Source organism: Megascapheus bottae, chromosome 22, assembly GCF_031878675.1.
Source record: "Megascapheus bottae isolate mThoBot1 chromosome 22, mThoBot2.hap1, whole genome shotgun sequence".
Lineage (NCBI taxonomy): Eukaryota > Metazoa > Chordata > Mammalia > Rodentia > Geomyidae > Megascapheus > Megascapheus bottae.
Genome location: NC_143530.1, coordinates 5,397,333 through 5,422,809, shown reverse-complemented (window position 1 = coordinate 5,422,809; position 25,477 = coordinate 5,397,333). Strand labels below are relative to the sequence as shown.

The window sequence follows — 25,477 nt, the reverse complement described above, 5'->3', positions numbered from 1 at the left end:
GGGGGGCAGTCTTGAGCAGAAGAGCTCGAGAACAGTGCCTAGGCCCAGAGCTCAAGCCCCATGACCCACACGAAAAAACAACCCTCCAAAACCCTATTCATATGGTCACAATTAGGCTGTCCATTTTGTATCCATATAATCTGAAGTACTAATCTTAAAATTCTTCCCCAAAAAACAAACAGGGAAAGAAGTATCATATTTTTCTAAAGGAATCATAAATGACTTACTTTAATATCTTTAAAAAATAAAAAAGTTATGATATTGGGTTAAAAACAGAAAAATGGTAATAAAATAAAACAGGTTTTTAATATATATATATTTATATTTATATATTCTTTTTCTTTTGTTCTTGGGGCTTGAACACTGGGCCTACCTGCTGTCCCTGTATTTTTCCGTTTGGGACTAGATCTCTAACATTTGAGCCATAAGTCCACTTCCAGATTTCTGTGGTTAATTAAAGAGTTTCATGCATTTTCCTGCTCTGACTAGCTTCCTCAGATCTCAGCCTCCTGACTAGGTAGGATTACAGGTATGAGTCATTGATGCCTGGAAAAAAATAGATATTTTTAAACTAGGCACTGATGGAAGATGTCTAGAATCCTAGCTAGTCAGGAAGCTGAGATCTGAGGATCACATTTTGAAGCCAACCTGGGTAGGAAAGTCTGTGAGATTCATCTCCAATTAACCTCACCCCCAAAAAAGAAAGCCAGAAGTAGTGCTGTGGTTCAAATACAAGAAATGTGAAAACAAACAAATAAGGAAATCTAACACAAATACAGATCAACAATGAAGAGAAATAAAGGGGAAAGCCCAAAGAACTCAAATGCATTATCTAGAGAAGAATGATCAACAAAACAAGGGTAGGCTATTATAAAAATCTGAAGGCAGTCAATAAGAATAAAAACAAGCAGCTGTAATAATCTGGGGAAACAATGAAGGATCTGAAAGAGGAGTTTAATGAAGACATTGAAATACTAAGAAATAAAAATTCAAATTCAAATTCAGGGAAAGAAGAAGCTCAAGAAGCCAAATAAAATATTAGTGCTAAGTCTTTCCAATGGTATGAACCAAATTGAGGACAGAATGTCAGTGCTTAAAGACAAAGTAAGTGCCGCACAACAGTCTGATGAAAAAAGTAAAAATGTATAAATGGGACAACCAAAACTGACAGTACTGAAAGACAAAACTTATAGATTATGGGTGCAGAGAAAGTGAAAGTTAAACAGACAAAACATATTAAAAATAATATGAAAAAATTCCAAAATTTGATAAACATTCAGGTATAGGATGCTTTTAGGAATTAGCATATAAGGTAAGAAAATAACAACTCTAAGACATATTATAGTTAAAACAGTAAATGTACAGAACAGGGAAAGAATACTAAAGGCTGAAAGCACCAACAAGTTTTTTATAAAGTTGAACCCACTTGAATAACAGCATACTTAACAACAGAAATTCTAAAATCCAGGAAGGTATGACATAATGTATTTCAAGCCTTGAAATAAAACATCTACCAATTTAGAGTACTATAGTCAGCCGAAAAAAAAGAGGAGAAATTAAAATTTTTCCATAATAAACAAAATTCATAGCATTGCTGAAGATACTTATGCCAGCCTGAGCAGCAAAGGTCATGAGACCCTTATCTTCAATTAACCACCAAAAAGCAGGGAGTGTAGCTATGGGTCAAGTGTAGAGCATGAGCCTTGAGTGAATATGATGAGAGACTATGCCAAAGCTCTGAGTTTTGACCTCAGGATTGGTGTGTGCACAACATGTGCACACACACACACACACACACACACACACACACACACACATATACATACACACAACCAAAACAAAAACCCGAAAGAGTTCAAGAAATAAAAAGTTGGAGTTGGGTGTTGGTGGCTCACACCTCCTAACTACTTAGAAGGCTGAGATTACTATTTGAAGCCAGCCTCCACAGGAAACTCCGTGAGTCTCTTATCTGCAGTTAACTTCCAGAAAAGTGGAAGTGGCATTGTGGATCAAAGTGATAGAACACCAGCCTGGAGTGAAAAAGCTCAAGGACTTGAGCTCAAGCCTCACAAAGGACAAACACTAAAGTTGACTCTTCGAAAAGATTAGCAAGATTGACAAACCCTTAGCTATACAAATCAAAAGAAGAAGCAAAATAATCAAAATCAATAAAGTTACAGGCAACAATGGAAATCTAATACCAATGAAATCTAAAGGACTATGTATTTTGAAAACATGTATTTTAATAAACTTGAAAATCTAGAAGTGAATCCATTCCTAGACTTATTAAATTGACCCAAGAAGATATCAACCACATAAGCAGAACTGTAGTAAGCAACAAAATTGAAGCAGTAATAATATGCCTACAAAGTAAAGCAAGACTGAATTGATTCACTTTGAAGCTCTACTGGATCCCTAAGGAAGAATTAACACCAGGGCTTCTCAAACTATTATAAAAATAGAAAAGGAAGACATTACCAAAGTCAAGTTTTGAATCCAGTATTTGCAGTATACTCACAAGAACACAACACAAAAAGGAAATTAGAGGCCAATTCCCTATGAATACAGTGGCAAAAATTCCCAGTAAAAGACTTAAAAATTGAATTTGCAAAAATACATTAAAAAGAGATTATATACCATGATCAATTTGGGTTCATTCCAGGATTGCAATCGTGGTTTAGCACATGCAAATCAATAAATGTAATATAGGATATAACAGAATAACAGATAAACAGTATACTATCATCTCAATGTGCATAAAAACCAGATGGTATCTATGTCTACAATCTGAATGAGAGCCAGGCCTATGGTTGTCAATACAAAGCGCACAGGATTTAGTAAGTTCTGAATTTTGAGAAGTCACTTGATTCTGTATGTCACCATTTCTTTGGTTCTAAAATGGAAGTAACAGTAATCAACAACTTATTCGATTCTTTGTGGCAAGGATTATAGGAAGTGTAGGTTATGGCTGAGTTCCTGGGACACAGTACATGCATGCTTGTTATTATTTTTATTAAAGATAATTGCTGCCATTACTATTAGAGCTAGTGCTCTAGAAAGTACAAGTAGCTCTTGACTACAGGCAAAAGCTCTGGGCTTGTGGTTTCATTTCTTATGGTGGGGTAAGCCAGATGATTTGTCACTTTGTATGAGTGTTGCCTAGGAGAAAATAATGTTCTATTTTAAATTAATTTGGACTCACACTCGGGATAATAATAAACTCAACTATAAACTAAAGCATTTAAAAACTTAAAATATTGAAGAAATTGACTTAGTTTTTCTTAAATCTGTGAACATTTTTCTCAATTACAGTATAAAAGCCTTGAAAAGTTTGTATCTCTGCATTAAATATTAAGCTTATCTTTGGAATAAATAAGGGCTACTGTGCTGAGAAGGACTTAGCATTTTTCTGGTGGGTTCCTCCATTACTTAGGTTTCTAGGTGTCTATTGTTTTACAGAGTTTTTCCGCTTTGTTTATTTGTTTGCTTTGGGTGTTTATTTCCATAGTTTATTTCCAAAGCCAAGTACATTCAGGATCCCCCTAAGCTGTCTGCAACACTGAGATGGGTAGGGGCTGTGCAACTGCCGGGCCAGGCTCCCTTCAATGCAGACTCTAGAGGGCGCTATGTTCCTGTGATGCCTTCTCCCTAGGTCCTCTCCGTGTGGGGGGGAGGGGGGGAGGGGAGGGATGGAAGGAACCAGAAGAACAAACAGAGAAGTAGACCATCATAACCAAAACGGATTGCATATTTAAATATAAAGAGTGCATGCCTCTGATCCCAAGGAGACATGTCTATTGAGCTTGGTCTCTGAATTGGCAGGCATGACAGGAAACAGAGACATGAGACATTTAGTGGTCACTTTATATGCAGCATCAACCGAGACAAGTCAAGAAGACAAACTAATGATTCCGCTGCCCGCTCCACCACCTGCTTCTCTCCAACAGGTCACACGTATCATTCAAGTAGAAAGGCCAAGGACACAAATTTCTAAGGCACATTCCTTCTTAATTACATGGTTTCTTCCCCAGGAATACAGAGACTCATCGAGAGGCAAGAGTAAATTTTAGAACTATGTAAGCCACACAGATTTTGTCATATGATGCTGCCGAGCCAACTTATAAACAGTGGTTAATGTCTTTGCCTCTTGGTTGCTGCTACCAGAGGCGATGGTGGTGGTAAGACTACTGCAAGCAAAAATGGTTTGCACTTACTGTGAAAAGCACTTCAGTTTGGTGCTGCAGTCCTGGGGACTGAGTCCTGGAGTAGCGAGTAGGCTGCCCCTTTGTGCTACGCTGCAGTGTTTTGTTGTTGAGATGGTATCTTGCCAACGTGGTCCAGGTTGGCCCAGCCACCCCTGTCCTCTAGTCCTCACCTCTTGAGCAGCTGAGATCCCAGCTGTGTGCACATCCATGCCTGCACGTGGAATGTTTTGTTTATGCTGGTTCATTCGAAAGCTACGGCTATCACCTTCTAAGGTGTGTACTCTCCATGGCCATTTGCTAGATGAGAAAAGTGAGACATTAGCTGCAAATCACACAGCTGAAACATAGGTTGTAACACCAGATCAGTATCTCTGTTGACTTAGTTACCATGTCCTCAGCTACCCACAATGCCTAAGAAATAAGATGAAGCTGACCTCAAGAGAAAGATACATTTGAGATTTAGGAACATCACAGTGAGACTCATTCTGGACCCTTCCGTGCTGCCAGATCCAAGAATGCCAATTTCTAATGTGCTATTTATAAATACAAACGGGAGGGTGGTGCTTTGACATGGGCATACAATTGTAACACTCAGGAGAGGCACAAGAGACAGCTCTGAGAACGGGGCACCACTATCCCGCTGCTGGCATTTCTTGGCTTCTTGCAGACAGTCCTGGTAACTTGCGTGTCTTCATTTCCCAGTGTGGGGGGAGCACTCTAGGTGAGTTCTCTGCACAGACCTTGCACAGGGCTCCTCCGCCAGCTATTGTCTGCACGAACAGCAGCTCATCCCTCAGTTCACAGATGCATCGTGTGCAATGCCAGCCAAGTGCAATGTTCCACACGGGATGGACAGCGTGGGTAATGCTAGGAACGATGACCACATCACTGGCTTCTATGCCTGGCATTAGACACGCAGAACCACAGTTCCAGTGGCTGGGGGTCTGCTCACGTTGCCCCTCACACAGACCCCCCTCTGGTTCTCTTCGGGGCTCCTTGCTTACATATCAGGTGTGGCTCCAAGTTTCCCTGCTTACTTCATAACAAGGCATTCTGACGAATACAAAAGTAAACCCCTTGATAAAAATAGCCACTTCACACCCTATTTCTGCTTTGGCCATGACTCTGAGTAGCTGAAGCTTCCCTAAGGGCATTGTTCAAAGGGGAGGTGGAGCAAGGAGAAAACAGGAAGTCATGTCAGTAGAAACTGTGATCTCTCTAGAGGACAGATACTAGCCAAATCCTCACCTGGCTAAAGACCAAGCCTGGCTAGAAATGTTCCTAAAAGAGGACTTCTCATTTATCCGACTGTGGATGGTAATTCTACTTCCCTCAAGGCTGCAGTCTCAGGGCACAGATCAAAGGTAAATAGGAATCTGGTGATGTATTTGCTTCTCATCTGGAGAGCAGACAGACCAGCCAGGAGTGGAAATGTGGTCTCTTCCAGTAAGCCTGCGTGAAAATGTTTGGGGAAAGTTGATTCTCTCGCCCGACAGTCACCCCCTCATCTTCAGAAGACCATATTCATGGAAGGTACAAAAATACATGTGCAGACATGCCTTTGCTGATCACAGTAGTAATAAAAGCTATACTGGAAATGCAATCTTATGGAGTCCAGACGAAGTGCTTGAATTCAAAATAGTATCGTGAAAACTTATGTGAAAATGACAACCCATGTCAGACCTCCAAAACTCATCAGAGGCACCAGGGAGACTCCCCCTGCGTGAAGACTTCATTCTGGGGGGCTCTGCTTGCCCAAAGCCCCATGGGGAACCAGCTCATGTGCCTCAAAGAGGTCATTTTGAGCTTGCTGATCTGGAGGAGCAGGCAGGTGCCACACCCCTGCCCTCACTCTCCTCACCCCTGCCCTCACTCTCCTCAGAGAGCAAATGCCCTCTTACATATTTAATGGCACCCTCAAGACTCTGTGTCAAGTTTCCACCAAGTTTGCCAGAGGAATTAGCTTACTTAATAAGCAGTTCCAAGAGGGTCAGAAAAACAAACAAGGTTGAAAACAATCTTAAAAATCGTGTTTAGAAAAGGTTGTTCCCACCTACTGCATGTTTGAAATCTTACGGTTTCAGGAGAAATGACATCTAGAATTTTGCCACCTGGTGGGATGTACTGAAGTTCACAACACTTAGCAGGATAAAACAACTACCTTACTCTTATTTTTCTTACTTCCTTCCCTTCCTCTTTTGGGTGGATGTGGGAACTGCCGGCCTGAGGGCCCGTGACTCATACTAGACTGGCCGGGAGTGAGTGTGATCTCTGAGCTAAGCACACCGGGCATGGCAGAGACTCCAAGCACCCTCTATGATGCCAGGGACCAGAAGCTATTGTTTCCCCAGACAATGAGATGACCTTCTGCTCTGAGTTCCCATTTGAAGACTTTTTCCCCCATAAGCTTCTTTTACTCAAGAGGCTAATGCTCTACCACTTGATCCAGAGCACCACTTCAGCTCTTTTGGTAGTTAATTGGATTGGAGGTAACTCATGGACTTTCCTGCCCAGGCTGGCTTTGAACCACAGTCCTCAGATCTCAGCCTCCTGAAGAGCTATGATAGCTAGGATCACTGCTGTGATCCATTGTGCTGGCTTCATCTGAGGAGCTTCTGTGGAAGGTTAGTCATTGCCTTTGGGTGTATAGTTTCCTTGTCTAGTAAGGAAGATACCTGAATTGAAAACAAAAAGCTGAATGAAAAAATAAACTGATACCCAAATTAAGGAGAACTTTTTTATCATTCTTTCTAATGGGAGAATTTCTGACCCCCTAAACATCCGAGTGTGCCCCAGTTGCACACCCTCCTGACTCTGGGAATGTGTCCAGGCCCAGCTCTCCTGACACCCTCCAATATTCCCGCCTGCTCTGCAGCCCTCTGTTCCAGTGAGCTCCCAGTAAGCGAGCTCCCACTCCCACCTGAGCTGCTGTGTGCCTCGTTCTACTCAGCCACTACCCCAGTCCCCTGTTCTCACCCTGCTTGGTTTCTCCAGACCCTTTCTGATAGGCAAGGATGCTAAAGGTCAAACTATCATTTGAGAATTCAAATTTGAGAATATGGAAACCGGAGTGGTCAGAGCCAGGGAAAAAGACAAAGGCACTTGCTGTTCAAAGGCACTTTCCTGAGGATTTCCTATCTGAATTTTCCAGAATAAGGCAGACAGGAGGAGATAAGAGACTGAGGACATCAGTGCTATTTTGCTTTGCAAACAGTGTGGCTTAGGGGTTGCTTGGTAGGAGAGTCTTTAGAGAGAGAAGCCCTGGACCATCTTTCCCTACCATCCTTCCTCCATCCTGGGAAGATGGATGGTTCCCACTCCTTGCCTGGCATGTTTAACCCCGAGGCATAACCTCAACCAGACAGTTGTAATAGCCATAAAAATGAATGATATGTATTACAAATGGCAAAAATCCATATGTCTTACTCATGTTTTTGCAAGAAGTTCACCCACTCTCCTTTCTCTGTTATTCTCTCTCTCTCTCTCTCTCTCTCTCTCTCTCTCTCTCTCTCTCTCTCTCTCTCTCTCTCTCTCTCTCATTCTCACTTATTTTTAGGGGACAGAAGATAGTTGCCTGAACAAGATACAATTGAGTTCATGTCTATAATTCCAGCTGTCTGGGAAACAGAGGCAGGAGGATCTTGAGTCTTAGTGTATCATAATAAGACGCTATCTGTCTCAGAAACCGCGTGCGCGCGTGCGCAAGAAAGAGAGAGAGAGAGAGAGAGAGAGAGAGAGAGAGAGAGAGAATGAAAGTGTGCAGTCATTGAATTCTCTTTGAGAGAAGTTTAAAGGACGAACAGATGGCACCTAGGTAAAAAAAAATGGCCTTTGGAAATCAACAGACCCAGGAAAGAATCCCAATTTTCATATGGCCTTTGGATACAGGAAAGAACCATAGCTATGGGAATCCTGGCTGGAAGAATCAACAGCATTGATCGCAACGGGTAACAAAACAATGCGTTGTACAAAACATCTCAGGGGCAAAAGCATGGGTTTGTGCAGCTAGAAAGTTCACACCTTGTTCTCAGAGGTTGTGTGAACAGCCTGGGGCAGGAAACTTAAGATGTCCCCATGTACTCATTCCTTTGCATGGTACATTACAGTTCCTGTTCCCCAAAAGGAGAAATGCTGTGTTAAGCAATGCTAGAGGTTTCTTGACAGCTCCTTGTACAGGTTGATGAGAGCTGCAAATCCCTGCAGCTCAGAGCCCTGCTTCAACCCAGTTCCCTGACGAGTGCATGACGGTTGAAAGACAGTTCTCTGCAGATGCCTCTGGAAGCCTGCTGAAAGAAAAGTACAAAAGCACGAAGAAGAATAACCTCAGACCCGCAAAGAAAATGACATAGCATCACTTATGTGCTAGGGATTTTAGACAAATTTGTCTAAAAAGACAAGCAGAGAAGAGACGAGGTAGCTGGGAGCCTGCCGTCTGGTGACAGAGGACAGAAGACACTGCAGCCCAGAAGGAATCCCAAGGCAGCTCCACAGGAGGCCTATGGCTGGCCCCTGGAGAAGCTGACCACAGATCTGATCATGCACAGCGGGGGTGGTGGCTGGGGGAGTGTGAGGAGGGATCAAGTGGAGAAATGTCCTGAGAGGTTATCTTCTGACCACCACGCTGATGCCACCTCTCAGCGGAGTACCAGAAGCCTGGCGCTATGGTGGATGCTGTGGATGGTTTCCTCTGCACCCCCAAGGTCTGGGGGTGCTCCTGCTTCCAGTGTGTGCACCAGGCCTGCGTGAAGCTCTTCTGGCTCTGATACTGGAGCGGGGAGGGGACAATCTCCCTCCTGCCCACCCCGAAGAGGAGATGCTTGGCTTGGCCTCCTTGCGCCAGCCAGCCTTGTACGGGAAGCTTGGCAGGAGCATTCATAGGAGATTAGAGCTATTAAAACTAAGCAGGGAACTGTCAGAAAGGTCAAGTTTCATAGAAAAGATAGAAATATGTCTCTACTACCTATAGGGACAAAAGTGAACAAGAAATAGCAAGGGACATAGGTCACATACAGAAAGGCCAACATCCTGGGGGTGGGGGGAGGAGAGAGAGAGAGAGAAAGAAAGAGAGAGAGAGAGAGAGAGAGAGAGAGAGAGAGAGAGAGAGAGAGACAGAGAGAGAGAGACAGAGACAGAGACAGAGAGACAGAGACAGAGAGACAGAGACAGAGAGAGACAGAGAGACACAGAGATAGAGAGAGAGAGAGAGAGAGACAGACAGACAGACAGACAGACAGAGAGACAGACAGACAGACAGAAGACAGACAGACAGATGCAGAGACAGAGAGAGAGAAAGACAGACAGAGACAGACAGAGAGGAGGGGGGCAGGACTGGCAGTAACAGCTCAGTGCATGAGCACAATTATTCGAGCACTAGACACGAGGCAGGCCACATCCCTGCCCCTGGAGCTAGGAAACAGACAGAAAACCCACAAGGCACACCTCCACTGCTGAGAAGGAAATGGGAGGAAGCTGGCATGGCGGCTCACCCTGTCCTACCAGCCTACTGGAGAAGTGGAGATTCGGAGAATCACAATACCAGGCTAGAAGAGGCAAAGTGATATCAAGACCCCCATCTCAAAAGAGACACGCTGGGCAACCGTGTCGCGGGCCTGTCACCCGGCTACGCTGGAGACATGGGTGGGAGGGCTGAAATGTGTGCTGGCTGTGGCAGCATGGCAACTCTCTACCTGAGAAGCGATGAAAGCAGAAAGATTTGGGGATGGGACTCAAGTGGTAGACTGCCTGCCTAACAAGGGTAAGGCCCTGTGTTCAAACCCCAGTACCAGCAAAAAGTAGAGAGGGGGGGAGAGAGAGGGAAGGAAGGAAGGAAGGAAGGAAGGAAGGAAGGAAGGAAGGAAGGAAGGAAGGAAGGAGGGAAGTCTTTAGTAGAAGAATGGAGGGGCACTGCTCCTGCATGACCCCACTTAGCTCCTTGGAAAGGTTTTCTATAACCTCTGAGGCCTTCCGTAATTTGCGAAAGTCCCTTCCATGCCACCCAGGAAATCTATCAAGGATGTCAACCTTAGTGAGGTCAGGGGATACATCATGTCCCCAGATGTGTGGAAAACACGAAGCTGCACTTTATCACAGTCTCTGCCGCTTCTGCCAGCCAACTATTTCCTCCCACAGCCTGAGAGCCGGGTTTTATATGGAGTCTATTTTTAGTAGTTGGGCGCAGGGGCTGCTGGGAGCAATTGCCTCAGGAGGCTGAGCACTTTACCCTGGGGAGAGGCATTCCATTCCATGGCCTTGCCCTGCCCAGCACCGTAATTGAGACGGGACTGTTTACAACCTCTGAGAATCATACAGCACCCAGGGAAAAGAGAGCTCACATGGCCTGGTTGGGTGCTCTGCAGTCAGCCAAGCCGCCATCTAGTTCTGATGAGATCAAGAAGACTGTTCTCTCTGGGGATGGCAGCATGGGTTAGGGGTAGGTGAAGGTTGAGGCCCCTCGCATGTTTTTGTTTATTTGTTTTTATGATCACTTCACAGAGTCTGTGCCCATAAATGCATGGGCAATGCCTGACATTCGGAAAAGCAAACTGAGAAGTCTGGCTGGCAGTTTCTAGCAGATATTTAAGCTTGCAGGGCTTATACTCCCTTTTTGGCTCTGAGATAATATGAGGGAAACAGGGTATAAAGCTCATGATAGACACAGTCAGGTCCGTGCCCCCACCCCCCCCCCCGATACTTCTGACTTTCCACTCTCCTCGTTTGGGCCCTCAGTGGCTCCCTGTGGCAGATCAAACATGCTAGAAGAGCCAGCTATAATTCCTATGGCCCAGGCCCATCCCAAAGTATCATTTTCTTTGTTGTATGTCTTGATGGGTAAACCCCTATGCTCTATCCAAACTATAGTATTAAATGTTCCTTATAAATGGGGGAGGGGTTGAATATCCTTTTTCTGAACCAGAGTGTTCAGGATGTTTACATCTATGCAAATATTATAGATGTACATATATGCAAATGTATAATGTATATTGCACAATGTTTGCATGTATTATATGTGCAAATGTTATATAGCTATGCATAGATATGAAGTTAAAACCACATTTTGCAGCTCTGCTGGACATCTTTGAAATCCCTAGTACTGAATCAATCATACTGATTTCTAAATTCTTCATGATCTTCGTTTGACCATCTAGCCACCACCTCATAGAAAGTCCATAATGTATAGTGTGCCTCTCTCACTACCCACTCGTGAGGTTCAGAATTCATGTGCAATAAAGTTTTATTGACAGAGATAAATCTGTTAATTTGTGATGTAGTAAAGGGACCCATAGGAGAAAAAAAATGGCCACAGACATCCTTGCAGTTAAAGAAGTTTGTTTCTTTTCTTTTCTTTTTTTTTTTTTTTGGCCATTCCTGGGCATGAGCTCAGGGCCTGAGCACTCTCCCTGGATTTTTTTAAAGATAGAGCTCTACTACTTGAGCCACAGCACCACTTCTGGCTTTTTTCTATGTATGTAGTACCGAGGAATTGAACCTGGGTCTTTGTGCATGCTAGGCAAGCACCTTAACCACTAGGCCAAACTCCCAGCCCCAGAAGTTTGTGTCTTTTTAAATGAAGAATTTACTGAACTCACAAGTGCATGGCTCAACTTTCACCATTATGCCTTCTTGGAATTGGTAGCCACTCTTTCCTTAATTGTAGACAACCTTCCTTGCTGTCATATGGTGTGCTTCTTTGTAATTACCAGCCATTCCTTTTTCCTTTCTTTTCTTTGCTTTTTTTTTTTAACCAGTCCTGGGCTTGAACTCAGGGCTGAGCACTGTCCTTGGGCTTTCTCAAGGCTAGAGCTCTACCACTGCAGCTTTCTTTGCTTTGTGGGCACAAACAACTCTACAGTATTCTTACGTCTGGTCACTCCACCTTTTATTTTCAGGTGAGAATAAAGATCCAACAGTGTGCTGGTGGCTGTAATCGCAGCTAATCAGGAGGCTGAGGTCTGAGGATCACAGTTCCAGGCCAGGCTGAGCAGAAGAGGCCTTGAGACTCTCGTCTTCAATTAACTAAGAGCAACAACTAAAAAGCTGGAACTATGGCTTAAATAGAAGAGTACTAGCCTTGAGAAAAAAAACTCAGGGACAGTACCCTGGCCCTGGGTTCAAGGACTCTCTCTCTCTCTCTCTCTCTCTCTCTCTCTCTCTCTCTCTCTCTCTCTCTCTCTCTCTCTCTCTCTCTCTCCCTCTGTGTGTGTGTGTGTTTCTCTCTGTGTCTGTCTGTCTGTCTCTGTCTCTGTCTCTCTCTGTCTGTCTTTCTGTGTGTGCTCTCTGTCTCTCTGTCTGTGTGTGTGTGTGTGTGTGTTTCTCTCTTTCTGTGTCTGTCTGTCTCTGTCTTTCTCTGTCTCTGTCTCTCTCTGTCTCTCTGTCTCTGTCTCTGTCTCTCTCTCTCTCTCTCTCTCTCACACACACACACACACACACACACATACACATACACATACATGTATACACACATTAATTAAAGATCAAGAAGAAGGGCAATGACTACATAACCAGTAGGTTTCCATACTAGTCCTAGACTCAAGTCTGGTCACTCTTTAACAGCAGAGCATTCTAGAATGTTCTAAAACAACAGCTATAGTCATTGTCTGCATTTTCCAACATAGTCACCATTAGCTATATGTAGCTGTTGAAATACAGCTCGTGTAAGGAAAGAACTGACTTTTAATTTTATTTCATCTTAATTTAAACTAAAATAGCTACCTATGACCAGCGGCTGTCCTTTTAAATGGTGTAATTCTAGGAGAATCAGTATCTAAGAAGAGCCAGTATCTAAGAAGGAGTTGGTCTTGTTAATATTAAAGGACCATTCACCACACTCTTTCCAACACAGAGGAGCCCAGCAAAACTATTTCTGTAGAGGAAAAGAATAAACAAAACTCAAAGTCCCACTCAGCTGAAGTGCAAGGAACAAAAGCCCCTCTTGCCAGGTATTTAGCATACCTCACAAGTTTACCTTGTGGGTGTGAAGCTTGAAACCTCAGAACATTTGCTGCTTCTTAAACAATGTGTTCACATATTTACTTCAGCAGTTGCCATGCTACTGTTGCCCACCGGGCTTGCTAGCTGAGGCCACTGCTTCTGGCAGGCCTGGCACAATGAGGGAAGGGAAGGGACCTGCCACTCAGCCTAGGTTTCGAATCTCTGTCCCTTCAAGAATGCACAAATCACTTGGTTTCTGAACTGAAACAGATGCTGTGCTCACATGCATGGCTTCCCAGTTTTGAGGGAGTGCCATGCAGAACCCAAAGGAGATGAAAATAAACACATTTTTTTTCTCCTGTACCCATTACTACTCACACACAAATGGATTCTAGACACCAATGCCTGGGGACTGCGACCTTGCTTGACAAGGGTATACCATTTGGGCAGTAGCAAAGTCCACCCTGCTGGCACTTTTCAAAGGAAATCATGGTGTCACCAGGCAGATGGATATTCGGAGCTCAAATGGTCCAATGTCTTCACAGGTATGCTGTATCAGGGAATAATTTGCTGAGGCACCTGTTTTCCTATTTCCTCATTGCTGAGAATCACTGCAGAGAACAGCACAATCTTAATGAGGATGGGAAGGGCCAGGGTAGAACCTTTTGCTGTCATCTCACATCATCCTCTCGATGGACTTTAGCCAGTGTAACTTCATGACTATACTCCAAATCCCCAGGGAAACTTGAATTCAAGGGGCCAATATTCTGGAACCAAATGCATAAAGAGCTTAAGTTGATGGAGACAATCTCAACTTCTTGTTAGGATGCTATCAAAGCTATTGGATTTTCAGAGGTGGGGGGGGAGAACGTACAAGTGTGTGCTGGGGAGATCTGCAGTAGACCTATGAACCTATAGCTCTGTGAGTGCCTGAGAGGAAAACACCAAGTGCAGAGAAATAGTCTCAGCATCTCATAAAGCCTAAGTTGGTGTCCTCAGTAGTCAGAGCAAAACGACCACCTAGTGTGCAGGGCACAGTCCTTGACAGGATATTATTTTATAAAGGAAGCCAAGCTACTCCAGATGAGGGTTTAAAAACCCATTATCCATGGCTGGGAGCATAGCCTGGTGGTAGAGTGCTCGCCTAGCATGCACAAAGCCCTAGGTTTGATTCCTTGCTAGCCTTGAGCAAAAAGTGTCCAAGGAGAGTGCCCAGGCCCTGAGTTCAAGCCCCAGGTCTGGGAAAGAAAAAAAATCCCAATATCCATTTACAGTTAAGGTTAGGACCGAGGTGAGGGCTAGGAATTAGGGTTATGATTTGGGTTAAGGCTAGATAGATGCCTGGAGCCAAAATATGTTACTAAAGCACGTATAGAACTTAAAACTACAACTCATCACCAAAGGGCAAAAGCAATCAGTTAATATAAACGTATGGAGGACTAAAATGATAAAAGGACATTAAAATTACCACATCAATATTTACTATATGATAAGAAAGTAAAAGGAAAACATTATGAGGATAAACGATAACAAATGCAATGACTCGTTATCAGACTTATGTAACCTCTATGTTCATTATTTTTATAATAACATTTCTTTCAAGTTTCAACAACTTGGATAAAACCACAAACTGGAAGAACACAGGTGACCAAGTTTACTGACCAGAGAAGAGGTAAACGAATGGAATTTGCAATCAGGGAGCTCCCCACCCAGAAGTCCCTAGTGAGAATAAGCTCACTGGTAACTCCAACCAAGCCATTAGCAAAGAAACAATATCAAGTCTGCAAAATCTCTTTCAGAAAACAGAAAATGAATCACTTCCTACATGAGGCCCTGGGTTCAATCCTCAGCACTTTGTGTGTAGGTATATGTGTGTGTATGCATGTATATACACATATATGTGTATGTACATATACATATGTATACATTCTTTATGGACACCTGTTCACAAAATTGTAGAAATCTATTTCCATAACAATAAGTCATGACTAAAAAGGGTTATTCTTAGGAGATTTTGGCACCAAGTCCAATGCTCTACCAGACATAGCCACAGAGCCAGCAAGACAGGATTCTTTCTGGAAAGAAGCTGACAGTCCAGGGAATCACCCTTTAACAAAAGTGCGAGTTCTGAAAATAGCTCCTGACCTCCTCATCACTGTTCCTAATTCACCTCTGACTGGAAGCCACATGAAGGAAAACCTGTGGTGAAATGTTTGGAATGGCCAGTCAGCTTATGCTCTCCCTGGGACTGACAACTCCTCACTTTCTTCTGATCACTTCATTGAGTTTGGCTTCCTTGTCTGTTGATGGAACACTGTTTGGTAAACCACAGCCATTGAGAGAAACAAAGGCAAGCCCAGACACCAGGATGCATTGAATTAGTGATGGCAATACCTCCTGGTGTCTGACCCCACTACGGGGTGACTCCTCTGACTTCCACATCCCTTCAGCACTCAGAAGACTGATTTCCTCTCACTTTAGGATGATGTTGGGACATCTCAGGAGATGGGTGCACAGACAATTCTCTGACATCCCCAAAAGTTCACTGGATGTGGGGAAATACAGATCCTGGGAGCTGCCGCCCATGTCCAGAAGTTTCCATGCTTCCCCCCAAACCCTTTCCTCCTTCAGGGGTGTGCTGGGCTTGAAGAACAGCCCTCCAAAGTACTTGGTCACCTGGAACGTGTAAGTGGTCTAAAACATGATTTGGGAAGGGACTGCAGTAGAAGTAATAGTCTTTAAAGCCTTGAGATGAGACACACCCCGGGGCAGGGCAGGTCCTCGAGTCAGTGAGGAGTTTTTATAGGAAAAGAGAAGGGGAAGCAGGTGGAGATAAGAAGTAGAAAGCAGTGTGATGACAGAAGCAAGGATAGGAGCAAAGCAGCCAGCAGTCAAAGCTAGGGGCTCCCAGAGTTAGAAAGGGAAAAGAATTCCTCCTTCTTGCTTTTGGACAGAGTCAAAACATTAATTTCAGGCCGTGAGAGAATAATGTTTTTTTTTGAGATAGGGTCTCCTGTGCAACCCAGGCCGGCTTTGCACTTGCTATATAGCCCATGCTGACCTGTACTCAAGACCCCTTGGTTTCAGCTTCCTGACTGTTGATTTCACAGGCAGCCATCACCACCACTACCATGCCTAGATCCTATTTCCATCGCTTTACAGTTTTACCTTTGTGGCGATGCGTAACGCATAGGGTTTGAGTGATTGTGTGTGTGTGTGTGTGTGTGTGTGTGTGTGTAAGGTCTTGAATTCGAGATGCCATGATTGTACTTAACTGGTGCTTTCCCAGGTCTTTACTTCCTCTCATTCAGTTTGCATTGCTCTGCAATGCCTCTGGTCTCTGCGGAAGGCATGTAGCCCAAGTTTCTCACTTCCCCTACTCTCTGAAGATCTCTGGGCATAGTATTCTCTCCCCTCTCCCTTCTTCCTTCGTACAACCACCATTTAGGCAATCTCTTGGGAAGACAATGGCTGGCAGAAACAACGATGGAAAGAATGCGACATATTCTTCCCAGGCAGATTGTGGCGCCTCAGAGGGCTCCTCGGACACACAAAGACGTAGTGCACGTGAGCTGGGCAAGGCCCCTGCTCTTCCCCTCACCATGCACACCCTGTGGGACCTTCCAGACGTCTGTGACACAGAACATTCTATGCTGTTCTAGGAGGTTCCTGGGCCTCCTTGTTAAAGCATGTTGGTGAAATGTCAGCAGTGCCCGCACCAACAATGCCGACACAAACACAAGTGCTATGCTGAGAGCCCCAGGGGCCCAAGCGCTAATGACATCCAGACAGCTCTGGGCAAGGTATTGGCCTCTTGTGGGCTTCAGTGCTCTTCTCCCTTGCTGGATTTGTGTCCCCTGAATGTGGGTCCTCTACGCTAGGTGTGCAGGCAATGCTTGGTGTGTTCAGACAGAATCCTCACAATTGCCTTACAGTGACGATACTGTTAACCTCTTTGAAAACCAGTACCACTGACATATGTCGTTGGGTTCCTGTGACGTCTTTGATTCAGTGACATTGATTTGCAAAGCAAACCAGCTCACATGGGCACATAGCCTTGGCTGTCAATAAAAGCAGGTCTCAGATGGGTTCCTGGCTCTCTAATTAACAAGTTGGGACAAGAATAGAAATCTCTCTGGGCGCAGTGGATCACGCCAGTAATCCTAACTACTCGGGAGGCTGAGATCTGAGGATCAAGGTTCAAAGCCAGCCCAGGCACAAAAGGAACTGAGACTCTTATCTCCAATTAACTTCTAGAAAATGAAAAGTGGGGCAAGGGTAGAGCAGTAGCCTTGAGCTGAAGAGCTCAGGGACAGTGCCCAGGCCCAGGGGTAGGGTGGTAGTCTTGAGCTGAAGAGCTCAGGACCATGCCCAGGCCAGTTCATGACCCCCACACACAAAAAAGAATAGAAATCTCCATTGCCACCTGCTTACTGTTTCATTCCTTGGTTCTGTGAAAGGATTATGGGGCCCAGGAGACAGGCTCAGACTTGCTGTCTTCTCACAAATGTTTTCTACGTTGTACTTTGACATGTCTTTATGAGGGATGAAAAAGCACACCATTCTTAGAGGATTATGAAACTGAAAGACCTTTAAGGATTCTGTTTCAGCCAGATTCTGCTTGACTCAAACTCATAGTCAACTACAAATGATATCAAACTAACAGCAGTTAATACTTTGTGTTGAATCCATCATTGTCCCCTCACTTCCACAAAGTAGAAAATAGTGACCTACTCAGAGGTAACATAGAAACCAGCATCTTACTAGCTAGCTTGCTTTCCACAGAATTTAGTCAATGTGAGATTAAGGACCTAAATATTTGGATATACCCAGATTGTCAGTTGAAAAACAAATAAACACAAATCTTAATTTTACCTGGAGCTTTATGCCTAGACGTTGGACTAATCATAGAAATAAAGAGGTTAGATATCTGGGAACTACTGTGCATAAAGTAGAAATGATTTTTCAGTTGCTTATCTGTCAATTCTTTCTCCTCTTTCTTTGCATTCCTCCCTCTCTCTCTCCTTCCCTCCTTTCCTTTCATCTGCCTGCTGTCTGTCTGTTGGGCTGTCTACCTCTGTCTCTCTCTCTTTCCCCCTCTCAGTAGTACTGGGGTTTGAACTCAAGGGCCTCTTTTTTTTACTAGGCAGGCACTATACTTCTTGAGCCATGCCTCCAGCCTTGAGCAACTACTGCAAAAATACATGCTATATACTATAAAACATATACCATACTAGCCTTTAAGAGAATTTAATGAAGTAGAAATGTTGCTTTTCATCTTATCCTAACTCTAATATCCTCAGACCACACGAGTTATGTTGGGAGCCCATCCTGGATTCTGTGATGGCCATGCTGTGTGCCTGTGCTGTGATAATGGTGACAGGCTGTCAGTGGCCTGTGCCGTGGGAATGGTGACAGGCTGCCAGTGGCCTGTGCCGTGGGAATGGTGACAGGCTGTCAGTGGCCTGTGCCGTGGGAATGGTGACAGGCTGCCTGTGGCCTGGGCCGTGGGAATGGTGACAGGCTGTCAGTGGCCTGTGCCGTGGGAATGGTGACAGGCTGCCTGTGGCCTGTGCCGTGGGAATGGTGACAGGCTGTCAGTGGCCTGTGCCGTGGGAATGGTGACAGGCTGCCAGTCTTTGGTGCTTTGCTTTCTGCCATGCTGAGATGAGTTATCCTGTCAGTTCCTTAGAAAAACCTTTCTAGGCTATGAGTCTCAGAGACACTCAGTAGAGCTCTTGGTCACAGAGCTTGTGCACAGCTGCCTGAGAGAGCCATCAGACCAAGCTCTGTGTACCATGACCCTAACAGGCACGTCCCCGGGGTAGGTATTCCCGTGAGCCGAGAGTGGACATGTTAGGTTCACGACACCGCTCCCCACCACACCCAAAGGTAGAGATAGTAATTGTGGCCCATTTCCCACAGTGGGTGATAGTGGTTCCATGTGTAAGCACACTGATAAAGGGCTGGCAGGGGCTGTGTACTTTGGAATCAAGGACTAGAAGGGCCAGAAGGACCGTGCTTCAAAGATGAAAAAGTGGGTCTGGGACTATATCACAGCAAATTGTTATAAAGTGGCGTCTGAATCCCCTGACTAGCAAGAGCTCTAATGGTGTCAGAATAGAATGATATTTACGGAATGTTTACTAACAATAAGGCATTGCACGTAAAATGAAAACTCCTTTGTGCAAAGCTTAAATTCCTATGGTAAGTAATCACTTCAGCTGCGGCATATTGAGATGTACCAGTGTCAGGTACTGTACCGAGCAACTTGCATGCATTTCCTTGTTCAGTCCTCATTGTGACCCCATCCATGGAGTAAATCACTAAGAACTCAGCACCATGGTGGCCTGTACCATGCTCTTTAGTTCTTTTTCTTTTCCTTCCTTCTTTCCTTCCTCCCTCCGTCTTTCCCTAACTTCTTTCTTTTCTCCTCTTTTTTCCTTTCTGTGCTTGAACTGGGGGCCTAGGTTCTGTCCCCGAGCTTCCTTTGCTCAAGGCTAGCGCTCTATCACTTGAACCACAGTTCCACCGATAGCTTTCTTGCTTGCTTGCTTGTGTGTTTGCTTGCTTGCTCTCTGTCTCTCTTTGTTTCCTGGATGGTGCAGTGAAGGTAAGTTTCATGGGTTTTTCTGCTCAGACTGGCTTTGAACAACAATTCTCAGATCACAGCCTCCTGAGTATCTAGGATTATAGGGGTGAGCCACGAGCAGCTAGCTGCTATTAAATTTTTGAGGCAAAAACACATCTTACACATCCTTTCTTCTTCTTAATGCTTAGTATAGTACAAGGCAAGGCATGTAGGCACTCACCTCTCAAAAGGATCTTAAAGATGTGGATGTAGTGGTTCACAGCTATAACCCAACACCTGGGAGGTGGAGGCAGGAAGATCACTAATTCGAGGCCAGTCAGTCTACACAGCGAGAATATATCTCAAAACAACAAGTACAGCAACTGCAAGGGTTTATAACAAGATAATGGAGTAATAATTGATATACAAAACGACTAAGAGAGGGAGATAACACACAGTATAGAACATTAAAGCTTTCAATTAGCAAATACTTTTTGACAATCGTTGTGACCTTATGTATGATCATACCATTCTAGTACAGAAATCACCGGAGCTCTTTATTTCAGGATTGTAGGCATTACACATAGCACACAGCTAGCCTAATAGCTTACTGTACTACTGAAATCAGATTACTTCATCTGAACGCCAGCTATGTTGAGGCTGGTGACACAGGTAGCAGTTATTGGCCGTGTGCCTGAAGCAAATGTATCCATAGCAGCACCAGGAGGAAGTTTCCCCACGCAGTCCTGGACCTGACTTCCCTCAGAAGCCCTGCATTCATTTTGAAAAATGATCCCGATGAAGAAAATTTAACCAGATAGAAACAAGCTCTTTGCTTCTGCCCCAAAGGCAAGGGTTTGAGCAGCAATGTATGCCGACCCAGGTAAACGTTTAAAATAATCCACTGCCCAGGGCTTATTTTTTAATTCAAGTCAATGATTAAATGCACACTTTAAATGTCCTTATCCATTCTTCTGTGAGCAATCACAAGTACATTCTGAGATCAGCTACTCCGGGGGTGTGGAGGGGAACCCTAGAACCATCAGACTGCACTTCCTGACGCCAAGCAGGAAGGTGAGACGACAGCTACAACCCTACGTGTGCATGCGTGCCCTTACCTTCACAAACAGGAAGATCTCAGGGTCCATGGAAACAGCTTCCTTGTCTTCCCAAGCCTCAGAGTGGCGGGCCGGGGAGTCTCTGCTGATGGAGAAAGCCTTGCTGTGCTGGATGGTAAAGCTGGAAGGAGACAGCAGGTCTTTCTTCTCTCGGTTCCCATTTTCCCAGGACTCCCCTCCACTGAGTTCTGAGTTCCACGCTGGTGGCTCTACCTCCTGTGCTGAGATGCCCCTGTCCTCTGCAGGCTCCTCAGGTGCAGGCTCCTGAGTGTCAGAACACAGTTCATCAGGCAGAAGGTAGCCCTCTGCCTCTGGCTGGGCAGGGGCTAGGCCGTTCTCTTGGCCCCCGGAGACATAGGCTGACACAGAATCATAGATGTGGTATTCTAGCTCGGTGTCATACAAACTGTTTTCTGACCTCACATCTACATGGACTGCCTCGGACAAAGGACTTTCATTCTCTCCCAGCTGGTCCGGGGCCTCGTAGATCCTAGATTTTTGGATTGTGTCATAGAGGTTGCTGTAGTCTGCATCAGCCATGACCACTGGATCGGATGAATCCTGTTCCCAGGCAAGAGCAGAGCAGATCTGGAGTGAGTGCAAGCTAGGGATGAAACACTGCTGGCAGAGGAATTGATGGGCTTTTGAATGGCTGGCCCTGGCTATCAATGTCACGTCTCCAACAATCATTTACTGGAGCCCTTAATAAGCAAACCACAAGTCCACTGGACAAAGGATAAAGTTTACACACTTGTTTAACTCCTTCACTCCTAAAGATATTCTGGAGAGTTGCCAGATACTTTAAGATCCTTGGGATAAGCCAGAAGTCAAAGTGTATTCTATCCCAGTCTATACTCAACTATGTTTAGATTCAGCTACTTGTCACTATTATAGCTTCCTCCCAAGGGTGCCTCCTGGCCTTTGGCAGTGTTCAAGAAGTCTTGCAGCTCGGTGGAGAAGCACAATTCACACTGCCAGCCCATCTGTTTACAGCTAATTCATCACACGAAACAATGCCGCCAGGCTCTGGTAGTTCACATCTGTAAGCCTTAGCTACTCAGGAGGCTGATTGAGGATCAAAGTTCAAAGCCCTGCTGGGCAGGAAAGTCCCTGAGACTCTTATCTCCAATTACCCAGCAGAAAGCTAGAAGTAGCATGATATAGTAAGTTCCCACCTGAAGCAAAAAAGCTTAAGAGATGGCACTCGGGCCCTGAGTTCAAGCCCCAGGACCAGCAGAAAAATAAACAAACAATTCTGTGTGAATGGAGATACCCAATGACAAATGAATCCCACATGCTCCAGTTAGGTAACAAATCCATTTATGTTTCTTATCTGGAAGCACCACTAGGTGCTGCCATGACAGAAGGAAAAGAAGATCAATGCTCAGGCCTGTGGACCTGTCCACGCAGACTCCCCCAAATGAGATTAAAGAAATTTATGGTGCTGTGTTCTGTTCTTCCCTCTCACGTCCATGTGGTTCTCATGGTCAACACATATTCACTGAGATCCCCTTCTGTTCAGGAAACTGACCTCAGGACTGAACAAGAGAAACGGAAGGTACTTTTTCCATCCTCCAGCTGACTTTCACTATGGTAGGTGGACTAGAGGAGAAGCCAAATCCCTGACGGACATAGAACTAGGTAAGATGTTTGGTTTTGTTTCATTCTTACAATTGGCTCTAGTCTGGGATATCTGGGATATGCAGGAGTCTACACGCACAAATTTAACCACAGAGATCACGTACAGACGCTGTGTCTGTGATCTCATCGTTCCTCTGTCTATCTGGAATGCACGTCCCCCTCACTAATCTCTAGGCTGGATTCTTCTGGCATCCTCAAGTTCTGCTTTCAAGTTCTCCTTCATATGAAGCTGCCTTGCCCATATCCTGTTAAACATGGTGACCCAACTCCATCCCCCCCACTCCCCACTACTAAAAACCATTGTTTTACTATCACTTCCAGTTTTAGTAATCATCCCTATTGTTGCACGTATTTGCAATTTCATTAATTTCTGCTCATCCCTATTTTTTTTCTTTTTTTTTTCTCTTTGGTTGTATTTTGCTAGCTATTTTTTTAACCCCAAGGTAACGGTGATGGAGACTTAGATTACTGGGTTTTAGCATTCCTTCTTGTCCATTTAAGACCATGGAATTCAGGTTTCTTCTCCCTGGGATAGCTGTGGATGCTGAAGGACACTGGCTGAGGAGTTTGTTGCTTTGTCAGGACTGAAATCATAGCAGGTCCAGAGGCTGATCAGATGGATTTTTCCATGGGAGAAACACACACTTAGTTTGAAACCGGATCATCAACCACAGAATATTTCCACCAATGATGTGTGCCGTACACAACAGCAGTCCCATAAGAGAATAACGGAGCCAGACGAACAACATTTCCAAAGTTACCACATAACACATTGCTCATGTGTTATAAACAAGATTACTTCCAGTCTTATGAAAGTATACTGCAGAATTATGAACAGAAGATGATGCAATAGATAAGTGACTGTTATTTTACACTGTTATTGTAGAGGTGATGTATACAGGGATTATAATGGCATGAGTCAGGTAATAAGTACATCTCCTTCCTTACAGTTTCCTCTGTCCCTCATTCGCTCCCGGTCTCTCCCTCCCATCTTCCACCTACAAGTTGTATAATTTGTTGTAAGGTGAAAATACAGAGAAGCCACATTTTAAGATCTCGAAGTTTGAAGTCTTCATTAGAAGGCAAGTGACTGTACCATGGACTCCAGTCTCAAAGACCAGCAGCCAGAACATACACTTACTACACTTAGGAAACAGACAAAAGAGAAGAAAAAAGAAACATCAACGATACCAACAAGCCAATTCAGCACCAATGCCACGGTGACCAGACAGCAGCCAGGAGACAGGACACAGGATGAGACCACAGAGACATGTGGCAGGGCGTCATGGCACCTAAGCTGGTCTGGGCCAAAATAGGGACAAGTCAGAGGGCAGGACCACAGGCAACTCCCAGCCCCAGGCACTGGACCGACAGGCCTAGTAACCTATCAGCCAAGTGACTCCCCCCACACCTCCAGGGATTTGGGCACGCCCATCACCTGAGAGGCAGTGGGTGTCACCTTGCCCAACCATGAAGACAAGATGCCAGACCCTACCTTAATCATGTAGCCAAGATGGCACTGGACGGACCTACCCTTAAGTTCTCCTTATCTTCACTTTCACCGATGTCCAGTGCCCTCCACTGCTGCACTTTTTGAGTTCGTGCCCTTCCCCCGATCTTCCAGATGTACACACGAATACACCATATCTAAGGTATAAAGAATACAGAACCATCAGAAAAACCCTTTTGTTTTCATATCTCAGGAATTTGTTTATATATGTATTATATATGTATTATTTTATCTAAATATGAAGAGGCTTAGGCATTACACCTTTGTGATTCTCTCCTAAAACTACCCTCTTTTGGTCTCACTGTGTGTATGTAGAATCTTGTATATTTTGTCATATCCCAGTGCATTTTAGACCTCATTTCTGCATATCAGAGAGAACATGCACTATTTGGCTCTGATCTTAGCTTACCTAACATGATTTGTTCTAGCTCCATCCATTTCTCTGCAAATGATATTCTTTCGAATGGCTGTATAAAATTCCATTGTATGTAGGTACCACATTTTTTTATGTCTTCTTTACCTATTACTGTCATTCTGTGTGTGTGTGTGTGTGTGTGTGTGTGTGTGTGTGTGTGTGTGTGTATGCATGCATGCTGGTCCTGAGGCTTAAACTTAGTGTCTAGTCACAATCTCGTGAGACTTTTTGCTCAAGGCTGGTGTGTGTGTTTCGCTGACCACAGTCCTATTCATCTCCTGTGTGCCAAGGCTCACAAATGCATCCATGCATGGCAGCTTGGAGCCTGGCAGGTTATACAGGTGGGTTCAGTGTTAATTTCTCACAATGAGCCACATCAATTTGGGAACTCAGAAAGAAGCAATAGGAAGCATTTAACTGTGCATTTGGAAGGGTTTTCCCCCAGTCATATGATGTCATTTTTCAATTGTGATCATTTGTATTTGAATTCTGCAGTAATTTTAGCTTTCAACAGGCCTTTGCATGCAATTTTTTCTTAGTGTATAAGAACACGGGCAATGAAGCAGTTGTTATCAAGTTCATTTTTAAACAGCTGAAAGCCAAGCCCAGGCTTCTCTCATGGCGATGCGAGCTCAGGTTCCCTTCTAGGTGACCCTGAACTTCCACTGTTGATGCTGCTTTACAATGATTTAAAATGTATGCTTTGTAAGTGGTTTATAGTGTCAGGCTAAATAGTAGATGCTTGCAATTGAACCACAATGATATATAATGCAATAACAATGAACACGCAGGATTTGTTGTCATTTTTATTAGTTTTATTAAAGGCAAATTGTCTTGACAAAGCAAAAAATAATCAAATTCAAAATCATCGTCAGGATGGGCCACCAGGGGGCGCTGGCGCCAAGTCTCTCCTGAGCTTTAGCTACCTCTGTTAAGGCAAAGCCGGAATTTACAGACTCTTTGACCTGATGATAGCTCTTCCTTTTCCTTTTCTTCTTTTACTTTCCATTCTCCTCCTATTTAATGCTTCAGTGATTTGGCAGATCCTAAACATATGTTGAAAACATTGTATGTGAGTCCCTCACATGA

At 44.4% G+C, this 25,477-nt stretch overlaps 1 protein-coding gene across 3 annotated transcripts in view; it reads right to left on the bottom strand.

Moving 5' to 3' along the window:
• Positions 1 to 25,477, bottom strand: part of Clic5 (CLIC family member 5) — a 110,390-nt gene that overhangs the window by 70,217 nt on the left and 14,696 nt on the right. The window contains exons 3-4 of one of the 3 annotated variants that reach the window (XM_090355541.1): positions 23,997 to 24,112; positions 20,823 to 21,086 (exon numbers count right to left, since the gene is read on the bottom strand). In XM_090355541.1, the coding sequence (XP_090211667.1) occupies positions 20,823 to 21,086; positions 23,997 to 24,112 (380 nt within the window). Of the gene's footprint in view, positions 1 to 20,822; positions 23,766 to 23,996; positions 24,113 to 25,477 lie in introns of those variants that run through there. The other 2 variants (XM_090355542.1, XM_090355543.1) reach the window with 2 other exon arrangements.